Genomic DNA, 13,857 nt, shown 5'->3' with positions numbered 1-13,857 from the left:
GGAGCAGCCGCGACCTTTTGGAGCTGCAGCACGCCATTGCCACGTGGCGGAAAACTAGGAGCGCAGAGCACAGCAGCGCGCGGCATCGCCGTGGACTGACCAGAGACAACAGGTCAGCACAGAAAAGTCAGCACAGCCAGCCAAACCGGCCACTGACACCCCGAACCCAGGAGGCAACACCAACAAACCAGATAGGTGTGCTGCCCGCAGCTAAGCCCTTACCGCGGGAACCCCCCCCCTCCTCCCCCTCTGGCTTAATAGCAGGCTGCATCACAGTAACCAGGGCAGCATTACTCACTGTGATAGCCCTGTCCAAGTTGGCGGACTGCCACAGAGACATCAGGACAGCATTGTCCCTCACTCCAGCCGGATCACAGAAGATCTCTACTCATATTGACCCTCAGTGCAGGCTGCTACGCATCCATCAGGGCAGACCTGCCTGATTCGGGGATTGCTGAGAGAACATAATTCTTCCCAAGAGGCGAGCTGCTACACAAACATCAGGGCAGACTCGTTCCTCCTCTTAAACTGGCCAGGCACCCCTAGCCATAGAGTGCATGGAGAGATATCTACTGCGCAGTGCGCAAAAAAGTAAACCGGGAGAGGAACCTGAGGAGGGCCACACAATGCCAAGCCAACAACTGACCTCCTTACCACCCACACAGGGAGCCATACCCGACACACCAACTGCAAGTGGCTCTGAGGAGAATGAGAGGCAGATAATGTGCACAACAACCAACACAGGCAACAACTCCATAACAGGCCTACAATTGAACTACCAGCTCCTAGCAGCAGAAGTGGTGGCGAAACTAGCCCCAGATATACAAAAAGCTTTGGAATCATCCATACAAACAGCAGTGCAATCGCTCCAAAAAGAATTAACACAACAGGCTAACCAGCTACTAGTAATGGAGCAAAGAGTCTCATACACAGAAGACTCACAGGAAACAACGAGACGCAAGCTGGAGGAAGTCTCCCTGGAAGTTAAACGCATAAATGATAAAATAGATGACATCGAGAACCGTTCCAGGAGAAATAACTTGCGACTGGTGGGGCTACCAGAATCGATTCCACCAGGGGATCTCCAAACCTTCTGTGAACTGGAACTCCCAAAAGCCTTGGGCATCACGGGCAGATGTAGAGTGGAACGGGCTCACAGATTAGGCCCAGATCCGAAACTCACAAATTCACAACTTTCCACCAGAGATCTAGAAACACTATGGCCTCGGCAAGTGATCATGCGTTATCTGGACTTTAATGACAAAACTGACATCATAAGGGCATTTCGCCAACGCACTCGCCCCTTGATATTTAGAAATTCAAAACTGCTCCTATTCGAAGACTACTCCGCAGAGGTCACCAAGAGGAGAAGAGCTTTCAGCCAAATTTGCACAGCACTAGTGGAGAAACGTATACGATTTCAACTGGCATTTCCAGCAACGCTGAGAGTGTTCTATGAAGATGGCGCAATGGGATCCTACACAACACCAAAATCAGCAGAAGAGGCATTAATGAAACACCGTGTTCTCACAGCATCTCAACTCCGGACGGGAAGAGGAAGGAGAGAAACTTCACCATCACCTCGCAAGGGCGCGAGACGTCGGATGCGCAGCCGTGATTCCAGGTCCCCTTCTCCGGAGGCTGGATTGAACTTTCCAAGATCGCTCAGGAGAGAATGATCCGGGACAGCGGGAGCTGGTGGGGTAAGACGGCACATGCCGAGAAAGGAGAGTGTAATCCAGAGTATCTAAATACGTTGGACATGCTACATACACCTCAATTGAACATTTCTTTCTAACACGACACCCCACCACCTCACACAAGTGAAACGTGGAGGTGTATAATTCATACACATCCCACTGGTCAGAACGCATAAGTCAACTGGCCACAACATCACACTTACGTTCGCAGAACATAGGCGGTCCCAGACACTAAAGCCGGGAGCTCCAGGTGCTCCTCTTACCCCGAAAAAAGAGAAGTCACACAGCCCAGAGGGTGATTGAGATTGTATTCCCTCATAGGCTCAAGTTGGGTGCTGAAAAGGCACTAGTTTCACTGTTATAGTTTACTGACTGTTAAAGTGTTTATATGTACTGGTATTTTGTCATTAAGCTGTACCTGTTAAGTAATTTCAGAGATGTTAAGCAGATGTTACATGTGAAATGCCCTGGGGGGGGCCTCGTCCAAAAATTGCGGGAAAAGGGAGCTCACCACCGATCTGCCCCAATGCAAACAATGAATCAGCTCCGGTACCATGATAGTATCATAAAAAGCAAAGTATGAGAGTTATAACATGGAATGTTAAGGGACTACGTTCCCCACAGAAACGCACAAAAATTTTGAGACACCTAGGGCGGGCACGGCCAGATGTTGCCCTACTACAGGAAACCCATTTGGAAGATGAGGACTTTAAGCGCCTCAAGAAATTTTGGGTAGGAGAGGTGGTGGGCTCCCCTGCGCAAAACCGCAAAGCAGGAGTATTGATCCTATTACATAAGAATTTCACCGGGAAAATTGTTAGCCAGACACATGACACAGAAGGAAGATGGGTGAGGCTCCAGATAGAATATCAGGGAGAGACATGGTCTATCTACAACTTATATGGTCCCAACGAGGCAAACGGGCCCTTTTTTGACCAACTTACTATTACACTCTTAAACGACAGCAATGACCTGAAGATACTAGGGGGAGATATGAATGCGGTCTCATCCACAGCCGAAGATCGCAAACGCACTCACGTCACACAGCAGGTTACACGAACAGCAGCACGCCCAAATGATCAGACACTGACCAACTTTCTTCATAAGACAGGATTGTGTGATGCCTGGCGTACAATGCATCCTGATGCTAGGGAATTCACACCCTCATGAGAGCTGGTCACGCATAGATTACTTTCTCCTCTCAGAAAAGACTAGCAGGCGTCTGCTGGCAGCGGAAATTGGAGACCTAGCTATATCTGATCACTCACCAGTACAAATTGATCTCCATAAAACTTACCCTAAAGGCACTGACATTTTGTGGAGGTTTCCCTCTTACATGACAAAAGACGACGCATTTATACAATTACTTGAGGGGTGGTGGACCGAACACGAATTTGAAAATGGGGCACACATAGAGGAGCCAGGGAAATACTGGACATCAGCCAAAACAGTGATCAGGGGCAAACTCATGGCCTATGGTGTACAGCTAAAAAAGAAAATAGAGGCCCAATATATCAAAGCTAGCGCCGCACTTCGCTCAGCCTACACAGCATATTTGAATGACAACACCCCAGTAAACAAAAAGACATGGGAAGAAGCTAGGGCAACATATGAGACCTGGCTAGATAGAAAGGAGGAACAATATCGCCAACCTTTCGAAGCGGAGCTTTTCAGATATGGGAACAAATCGGGACGCATGTTAGCGAAACTGGCTAAAGGTCGTTACAAACCGACCCACATCAACACGCTTCGTACTTCTTCAGGTCAGTTAGTCTCATCCCCAAAAGAGGTAAATACCACGCTAAAAAAATTTTACTCCAACTTATACACAGATGAGGTGGTAGGGGAGGGAGAGGCGCACCAATACCTGGCAAACATTAACACTCCACGACTGACCCAGTCCCAATTAGATATCCTAAACGCAGACATCACATCGGAAGAGATAAGCAGAACCATCTCCGCTTTAAAAAATGGAAAAGCGCCGGGCCCTGATGGGTACACGGCAGAATTTTATAAAGCACTCCGGAATAAAATCCTGCCAGTTCTGACACCATACTACAACAGTCTGCTCAGGGGAGAGTCACTTCCTCTACACTCCAAAACAGCACATATAAAGTTACTACCCAAGGAAGGGAAGGACCAGTTAAATCCGGGCTCCTACCGCCCCATATCCCTCATCGACCAAGATGTGAAGCTAGTGTCAAAAATCATGGCAGATAGACTGTCACAATTCATGCCATCACTAATAAGCAAAGCTCAGGTGGGATTTATTAAAGGGAGGGCGGCAGTGACAAATGTTAGGAAGGTGCTAACGGTTCTAGATAGGGTGCAGTGCAGTCCACAGCCCGGGGAACACCCAGTCTTAGTGACGTTGGACGCTGAAAAAGCCTTTGATAACATCAGATGGCCCTGGCTGTGGAAAACACTAGAAAAATTTGGATTCTCAGGGAAATTTTACGGATTCATCAGAAACCTATATAGTGACCCCAAAGCACGCATCCACACCCCGGGATTCCTGTCGGACACATTTAAACTACAAAAAGGCACGCGCCAAGGCTGCCCATTATCTCCGCTGCTTTTTGACTTAGCACTGGAACCACTGGCAAGAGTACTAGAGGACACAGACCTATACAGAGGTATAAGGATGGGAGACCAGGAAGTGAAACTAGCCATGTTTGCAGATGACATACTTCTCTTTCTCTCTGACCCGGCCCAAGAACTTCGAAGGGTACTAGAACACATAAGAGAATTTGGGAGTTTTGCAGGCCTACATATAAACATAACAAAAAGTGAAGCCCTTGACCTCTGCGCGCACCGTAGAGGGCCCGATTGGCCCCCTGCCAATATTGACATTAAGTGGGCACATTCACATATAACATACCTGGGGATACGAATAGGCAGATCACCGAGTTCGATCTATTCTCTCAATTACCCACCACTCATAACCAAAATTCTGGCAGAGCTAACGCGCTGGCAACAACTTCCTCTCACAATGCTGGGTAGATGTCACCTAATTAAAATGATCCCGTTCCCCAGACTCCTGTATCCACTGCAAACCATACCAATACTACTAAAACACTCTGATGTAGACAAACTCATGAAAGCATTCCAGTCCTTCATATGGAGGGGGAAGAGACCCCGGGTAACAGCCCGAAAACTTATGCTAAATAAATCAGAGGGGGGAGTCAATCTACCCAACATTAGGGGCTATAACTTAGCGAGCCTCTTTCGACACGTAATAGATTGGGTCCATACCACTAACAAATTCTCCAATGTGGAACTAGAATCGGCCCTTGCAACGCCACATGATTTAGTATCACTTTTACACACTAAATACAATAAATGGCCAGCAATGGCAAAGACCTCGGTAGTATTGAGAGACACATTGATAGCATGGAAAGAAGTGCGCAAACTATACTCTCTCCCCTTCCTCCTCTCTAAGCACATGCCCCTATGGGGACATAAAGAATTCACTCCAGGCACTGAAAGCGCCCTATACAGACCATGGAAAGAAAAGGGAATCAGGAAAGTAGGGGATCTACTCCACGAGACTGAACCAAGATGGCTGACGGAACAGGAGCTGCAGGATAAATACACACTGACGGGGTGCGTAACATTTACATACCATCAATTGCATCATTTCCTTAGGGAAAGAGTAGCTGATGTAACAAAAGAGGCTTCAGAGACTTCCTTCACATCCTTCATGGGGACCCCACAGAGTATTCGATCCATTTCCTCACTGTATACAAGCATAAAAACACAATTGCTGAAAGGGACCCAACTACAAGTGGGAAAATGCTGGGCTAGAAAGTTCCCAGAGAGGGAAGTCTATGAGGGTAGCATGAAGGGATGGGCCAAAGTCAGAAAATGTGTGGCGAGCGAACAATGGAGGGAAACCTATTTTAGGATTTTACATCACGCCTACTATGGTTTCAACATACCCAAGACACCTTCCAAACCCGATAGATTAACAGCATGCCCGAAGTGCTCCGAACCAAATACTGACCTCTGGCATGGCCTATGGCAATGCGATCACTCACAAAATTACTGGCAATCAATCAAAGACCATATCCATACTCACTGGAAAGTTAACTTACCTATGGACCCACTGCTTTTTCTCTTGCATATTGAAGAGGGAGGGGACGATCAAGAAGAGGATTACAACATTCGCTTAGACATTCATGCCCTACTATTAGTAGCAAAACGATGCATAATGAACCATTGGATTCAACCGTCCATACCCACTGTTACTGAAGTAATATCACAAATGAGAAACCTGGTTAGGTTAGACCGACTGGAAACACTACGACATAAAGAAAAACAGGCCAAAGGGTTTTTCAGAAAATGGAAATTGTTTATTACCACACATATGTCAAGGGCAGAAATTATAGAACTAGTCACACCATTCCGTCTAACTGAGTGGTACAACACACAATTTATAAAGGGCACATTGGGAGCTCTACAAATATAATATCCAGAGTGGTCACATTGCAGGGAAACCGTGCCCCCCCCCCCCCTCCCCAAGAAGGACCAAGCAGTGGGTCCTAGCAATATAGTGAGAAACATAAATAAAACAACATCCCCCCCCCAGGGATACCCGCAGCCTTTACTTGCAAAATACCTCATGTCATTTCATGCGCTATTCTGTATGATTTTACACCTGTATTACCGAAGAATGTATCAAGATCAATGATATTGTAACGTCAACTCTGCTTCCAGCAAAAGGCAAAATGTTTAAATGTAAGTTTTTCTTTTTCTGTTTTGTACTAAAAACCAAATAAAATGTTTTCAAAAAAAAAAAAGAAGAACAACACATCGAGACACTTGTAATTTTAATCAACTTTATTGCACATATGTTTAAAAAATCTATGTATTGCTTTAATATAGTTGGTTCAAATAAATGTTAAGTTTTAATTAAAAGTCTGCATATGGGCTTTTAGCTTGCCTAAGGCAATTTGAATAAAACTGAATAAAATAAAGAGACCTTGTCGGGACTTTGGTCTATTGTTCTGGAGTATACATTGAAACTGTAATTAAACTCTTAATCAGATATTTAGCTTACACAATTATTAGCTCCATAAATTATTTAGTTAAATAGTTGATTTGTTATTTTGCTTTTGTAATAAAATGTTCTATGTGTTCTTAATTTAGGACTATTTCCTGATGTTGGAGGAGGATACTTTTTACCACGCCTTCCAGGAAAGATTGGCTTGTTTATTGCCCTTACTGGATTCAGATTAAAGGGAAGGGATGTACAGAAAGCTGGAATTGCTACTCACTTTGTTGATTCTCAGAAGGTTTGATTTTAGCATTTATTTTGAAATTATATAAATATTTTCTTAATCGTTATAGGTATTTTTTGTAAGCAAAAGTTTATGCCTATGTCTTTCATGCATCTAATAACATGACTTACACCCACAAATAAAGTATAACAAAGTATAGTCTTTTTTTTTAATGAACCAGTATCCTTAAAACCAATTAAAAATCACAACCATGTGCAAAAACACAAATCCCTTGGCTCCCGTAACAACAAGGTAAAGAAGAGGAATTCTAGTTGGTAAAGCAATATGTAATATGGGACTGTAGTGATGTAGAGAGTTCAAAGTGACTATTACACAACCCGATTTGTGGGCAAACATGAAACTGTGAAAATATTTACCTCAAATAAATAAATTATCAATTATTAGGAGAAGAGGGAAGGGAATCCAAACGCGTATCATCTGTTTACAAAGGTTTCCTCAGGGGTGAGTGTTATCTCTTCTCTTAATATGTGACCATTTATTTATTTGAGGTAAATACAGTTTCATGTTTATCTACAGATCGTGTAATAGAGATAACATCAGGGCCGGCATTAGGGGGAGGCAAACTGGGCATTTGCCTCCTGCATGTGGACTTTTGTGGCAGAGGATGTATATCTCTTAATTTATCCTATATTTGTCTATTTCCTATCTATATTCGTATAGATAACCATTATCTAGATTGTTGTCTATCTAACCATCTACTTATCTATCTATTATCTATCCATCTATCAATCAATCTTCTAGCTCTTTCCTGCTGTATCTGTCTCTCATATCTATATATCTTCTTTCATCTATCTTGATATCTATGAATAATCTTTTTATACATCTATAAATCTATCATCTATCTATAAATCTAATAGTACAAAAAGAAGGGCGGATGGGTGAAGTCAGACGCCCGACCCTATTAAACCACAAAATTCAGAACTAGAGTACAATCGGTGATTGAGATATAGTAAAACATAACTTTTAATAATGAATTCTTAAAAAATACATATCAAGAAAAAAATGCAACAAACTCAACAGTTGCACAGGCAAACCAATACCGCATTGATTATTCACCAGTGAATCCACATACCTGGTAAACTAGGTTATGTCCAATGTTACTGATGCATAATCTGGAGGCCAGGAGTGCAAGTCTGTGGCAATGCTCACTAGTGAAAATGTAGATGAAGTGCGGAAAAAATGCAAATAGAATTAAATAAAAGAGACAGGGTGGTGTCGGGGTGCATTGTATATGATCTCTAAGGTACAGAGGAACGCCTGTTGTTGGCAGAAACGTAAGCAAACCCTATAATTGTGACAGGGGCTTTGGTCGCCCTAAAGTCCTCACCTCGGAGCCGCAGCCCTAACCGACTGCCACCCGACCGGAACCTATCCCTAGCGCGGGCAGACTATCCCTAGGCTTTCAACCAGAGACAGGAATGGCAACCTGCCCATATGAAGATCAGAGATGTGTCAGAGCAAGGTCAAATTATACCCTACAAGCCTTGTTTTGCCTGTCAACACAGGCTCATCAGGGGTATGATTAATGACCTATTGAGTAAACAGGAAATAATACATTTAGCTACATTAAAACTCTTGCCATCAAGGCCCAATAAATAAAAATAATTCCATAGATTTGACCCTTACCACTGAATCTCATAACACAGATGAGAATAAAAATAGCTGATAGCGACTGTGTCCATGCAATATAAACAGAGTGAATCAAAGAAATCTCCATAAGTCACCTCGCAAAAGATAGGGTAATACAACAACAAAAGCGGATAAATAGAGATGTCTTACCTTAACAGGGGTAGATTATGTCATCACAGGATGAACCCTACATGCCATGTTGATAGGTCATGAGGGATAACGATGAGTGGCACAAACGCTACATGTGTGTTGCCTGCAAGAACCATGTGTGCAGGCATTCAGCCGGCTTGAACAGGGGATTCCCCAATCAGACACGTCACCCGAGGATGTCATGAGGGAGGCAGCATGTTGGGCTACTAGAAAATGATTGGGCAATCCAACCCCCTTTCATGGGAGAAAGCCCAAATCACGCCAATGGGGTCGAGATAGAGTGGGGAGGAGAGGGCAACACCATCAACCCAACCGCGGTTAACCAATAGAAATACCTGTGATAAAGTTAGATGAGGGGGCAAAATGCCCTAATAGTCTGGTCTGTTGCTTAACCAGGGGCGGACAGGCCATCAACTCCACCAGGGGAAATCCCGGTCTGACCCGGCTGAGTGATCTGGGGCTGGTCGGTGCAGGAGAATGTGACATAGAGTACAGACTTACATTCTATCAGCACAGAGAGCAGCATCATCTACACTACAGGCAGCCCGTCAGTGGCAGGGCCCCATTGCAGGCCTCCCACTTAAAGATTATACATATTTGTATACTCACACATGCAAGTTACAATCACATATTAATGCACATATGCTCATATAAAGCATGTACACACACATACAGTGACATTTACAACCACACAGTATATATACACACATACAGTATATGCAGACACCATACACGTATACACATACAACATATACACATCACAGATGCAGCATATATACATCACATATATGTTATATACATATTATGATGTACAATGTGCAGCATGATATGGATATAATGATGCACATTCTCCACTTTTTATTGTGTTAGGTCGGATGCTGGGGCCCCCTGACACTGTGTGCCCCATAGCGGTTGCTATGGCTGCTACCACTGTAGTTACGCCCCTTCAGCCCGTGCACTGTCCGTGTGTGAACAGCAGACAGTCCAATACAAGCTGCTGCCCCTGTGAAAAGCCGACAGCTGATTAGCAGCTACACGGAGCTCTGCACAGCTCCAGATAGGGCAGCATTGAGCTTAGTCACAGGGCACTGTTCTTGCCCCTCCTCCCACAACTAGGAAGCCGATTCCAATAAGCAGGATGCTGCTATACAGCACGGAGAGGGCTACAAAAAGGGGTCCACCTGCCATGAGGCGAGTTGAGGAACTCGCCTCAGGCGGCGGGCTGCCTGCTTGAGGAGGGGGAGGCACCGCTCCCCTGCCGGCCAGCATGGTGCTCCCTCCCCCGCCACGATCTCTGCCCTCTGGCCGACATCAAGCTCCCACCCCACTGCCCACCAACATCGAGCTCGCGGCCCCCGCCAGCCAGCATCAAGCTTCCGCCCCTGATCTCCACCCTCCGCTGGCATCAAACTCCCGATCTCCGCCCTCCGCCGGCATCAAGCTCCCGCCCTGATCTACGCTCTCCGGCCTGCATCCAGCTCCTGCCCCCGCGGCCCCGCCAGCTGGCATCAAGCTTCCGCCCCTGATCTCCACCCTCCGCCGGCATAAAGCATCCCTCCGAGCCAGCCCCCGCATACCTCCGCTCACCTTCACCCCCCCCCTCCGGGGGAGCTCACCTCCGGCTCCAGCATTCAGTTCCCGCCCCCCGTCTGCCGACATCTAACTCCTGCCCTCCAGCCGGAGGGCTCAAACCCCAATCCGCACCTGCTTCCCCCCCCCTCCGCTCCTGGCTCCCCGCCCCACCCCCGCTCTCGGCTCCAGCAACGAGCTTCCGCCCCTGCCGGCCGACATCAAACACCTGCCCTCCAGCTGGAGGGCTCAAACCCCAATCTGCACCTGCCTCCTCCCCCCCTCCGCTCCGCCTCCCAGCTCCCCTCCTCCGCTCCCGACTCCCCCCTTCCCTGCTCCAGACTCTACCGCCCCTGGCCACCCCCTGCTCATGGCCTTCCCCTGCTCCTTAAACCCCACCCCTGCTCCTGGATCCCCCCCTACTCCTGGGTCTCCCTCCCCCTGCTGTAAACCCTAGAGATGGTTGTGCGTGAAAATCCCAGTAGATCAGCAGTTTCTGAAATACTCAGACCAGCCCTTCTGGCACCAACAACCATGCCACGTTCAAAGGCACTCAAATCACCTTTCTTCCCCATACTGATACTGAACTGCAGGAGATTGTCTTGACCATGTCTACATGCCTAAATGCACTGAGTTGCCGCCATGTGATTGGCTGATTAAAAATTAAGTGTTAACGAGCAGTTGGACAGGTGTACCTAATAAAGTGGCCGGTGAGTGATATATATATATATATATATATATATATATGTGTGTGTGTGTGTGTGTTTGTGTATATTTGCTATATGTGTGTGTGTTTGTGTATATTTGCTATATGTGTGTGTTTGTGTATATTTGCTGTATGTATGTGCAGTGTGTATATGCTGTATGTATGTGCAGTATGTATATGCTGTATGTATGTGCAGTGTGTATATGCTGTATATACTGTTTGTATATGTGTATATATGTATATGTATGTATAAGCAGTATTTGTGATATTTATACTACATGGCGGTACTCTGTATGCATTTTGTACTACATGGCGATACTCTATGCATTTTGTACTACATGGCGGTACTCTGTATGCATTTTGTACTACATGGCGGTACTCTGTATGCATTTTGTACTACATGGCAGTACTCTGTATGCATTTTGTACTACACGTTGGCATGCGGTATGCATTTTATCCTACATGGCGGTAGGCTGTATGCATTTTATATTACATGGCGGTAGGCTGTATGCATTTTATACTACATGGTGGCACGCTGTATGCATTTTATACTACATGGTGGCACGCTGTATGCATTTTATACTACACTTTGTATGCAATTTGCATTGCTTTATTTTCACACCAAACCAATATGATGGATCTGGTCCTGAGACTCCCTGATATATAACATATATGGGGGGGGGGAGTGTCTCTCTATGGCTCGCCTCAGGCAGCACACAGGCTTGGTTCACCCCTGACTTCAAATGCTGTGTGTGTGAACATCTCAGCCCTCCCAGACAGCTGCTGCTTATTCCCTGCACATTGATTTGTCCCACAAAGAACTTGGTTACTCTCCATAAATAGTAAGTGCGATGTGTAAAGTTTTTTCTTAAATTTTATGGACATATTTATATGAGTTTATCTATGTAATGTATGAATATGTACTAGTGATTCTGCTGGGGTTGTATGGAGAAAGCTAGTATAAGGCTACATTCAGACGATGTATGCAGAGGGGTGGGGGTGAGCTGCGCTCATCCTGTGCTCCTCTCCGCAACGCCGATGTATGCCCGCCGCACTACGGTACGGCGGGCATACATCGGCGCTGCGGAGAGGAGCAGGGGATGAGCGCAGCTCACCCCCACCCCTCTGCATAGGCATATACAGCGCACGGCGCCATATTACCGTACGGTGCCGAGAGCCCATAGAAGTGTATGGGGGACGTATATCTGCTGAAAATTAAAAAAAAAAGAAAGGTGTATGCTCACCCCTGGGTTTGATGCTCTCGTCACTGCCGTGCCATGATGGTTTTACAGAGCTGGTCCAGTCCCAGTAACACAACATGAAATAGATATAAACATGAGGTCCACCAGCATCAGGCATAAAATGAAAAATTAGCTGGTAAAAAACAATTTATTCATCAAAATCTTAAAAAACAGAAGTACCATGGTAACAGGTCCTTAAAAATGGGTCCTTAGGCATACCTAAAGGGAGTAAAAATTGACAGATATTTAAGGAAGAGAAAGTGAATGGAGTGTCACGCCTCCCCTGAGATTTGGCACAGGTGATATCATCGGAATGAAACATATGTTAACATCAGACGACAAAAGCACACAATAGCACAGGAATGCATATAGAAAGCAATAAATGACATTATGTATATAGAAAAGCATAACAGAATAGCGATGTAGCAAAATTAATAAATGTGTAGAAGATCACTCTTATAGTTAAGACCAGCAGGATGTCTTGTGTCAAGTAAGAGGATCCATTTGGCTTCTTTTGTATGCAGGATTTTAACCCTATCACCACCACGTTTAAGTGGAGGGACATGGTCAATGGCACAAACCTTCATAGTCCTCATGTTACCTGTATCAATATCACAGAAGTGTTTAGATAAACCTGTGATATTATGTGCACATTGTGAGATTGTGTTAGGATTGGCTCCAGTTATGTGCTCAGAGAGTCGATTCTTAAGCTTTCTATAAGTACAACCAACATACTGTAGACTGCAGGCTGTGCATTCAGCTAGATAGACAACATGGGATGTCTCGCAGTTCATGTGTCTATGAATATTAAAGGAATTATGAGTACGATTTTAATGTACTTGCAAATGTTGCAGCGCATACCCCCAAATCAGAAGCTTCATTTATAGGACAGCCATGTGGCTTTATAGCTCGCAGTGGAGAAAGTTTTGGGGGATATGAAGTTAGCTAAAGTAGGTGCACGTCTGGAAGTGCACATGATGCCATTATGCTAAATTTTGTTCAAGGTTGGGTCACACTGTAAAATGGGTAAGTGTTTTTTCACTATGTTAGTGATTTATCCATACATAGTAGAAATAGTAGAAAATTGGGTATTTAACACTGGTTTGGTAACAGACAATTTTTTGGGGGGTTTAGAGTGACTACTCTACAAAAAAAAGAGTAACATTTAGCAAAATCCACCCACATCACATGACCCCGCCTCCTTCATTTACAAAATAGGGCCACTCTTAGAATTTTTTCCAGGGCCTCTTTAAAGGAAACCTACCACTTGAAGTGGCAGGTTTAAGAGGGAACTACCGAGCACCAGCTCAGGGTGAGCTGGTGCCGGAGCTTATTTTTGTTAGTGTTTTAAACCGCTGTATCGCGGTTGGGAGGGCGCTTACCATGCGCGTGGCTCTCCTTCACTTCCTATGTAGCTGCGCGCATGGTAAGCGCCAAGCGCGTACCTCCCTGTGCCGGCTATAAAGTTTAAAAAGTGTTTTAAACCGCGATACAGCGGTTTAAAACACTAACAAAAATAAGCTCCGGCACTAGCTCACCCTGAGCTGGTGCTCGGTGTT

General features: G+C 45.3%; 1 protein-coding gene across 1 annotated transcript in view; it reads left to right on the top strand.

Annotated features, from left to right (window-relative positions):
- Positions 1-5,913: 5,913 nt before the first annotated feature.
- Positions 5,914-13,857, top strand: part of LOC140076143 (3-hydroxyisobutyryl-CoA hydrolase, mitochondrial-like) — a 222,309-nt gene continuing 214,365 nt past the window's right edge. Inside the window, exons 1-2 of the mRNA XM_072122650.1 lie at positions 5,914-6,109; positions 6,852-6,997. Of these exons, the coding sequence (XP_071978751.1) occupies positions 5,914-6,109; positions 6,852-6,997 (342 nt within the window). The remainder of the gene's footprint in view (positions 6,110-6,851; positions 6,998-13,857) is intronic.

Source organism: Engystomops pustulosus, chromosome 8, assembly GCF_040894005.1.
Source record: "Engystomops pustulosus chromosome 8, aEngPut4.maternal, whole genome shotgun sequence".
Taxonomy (NCBI): domain Eukaryota; kingdom Metazoa; phylum Chordata; class Amphibia; order Anura; family Leptodactylidae; genus Engystomops; species Engystomops pustulosus.
Note: the sequence above shows the minus strand (reverse complement) of the source record. Positions and strands in the feature narration are given on the sequence as shown.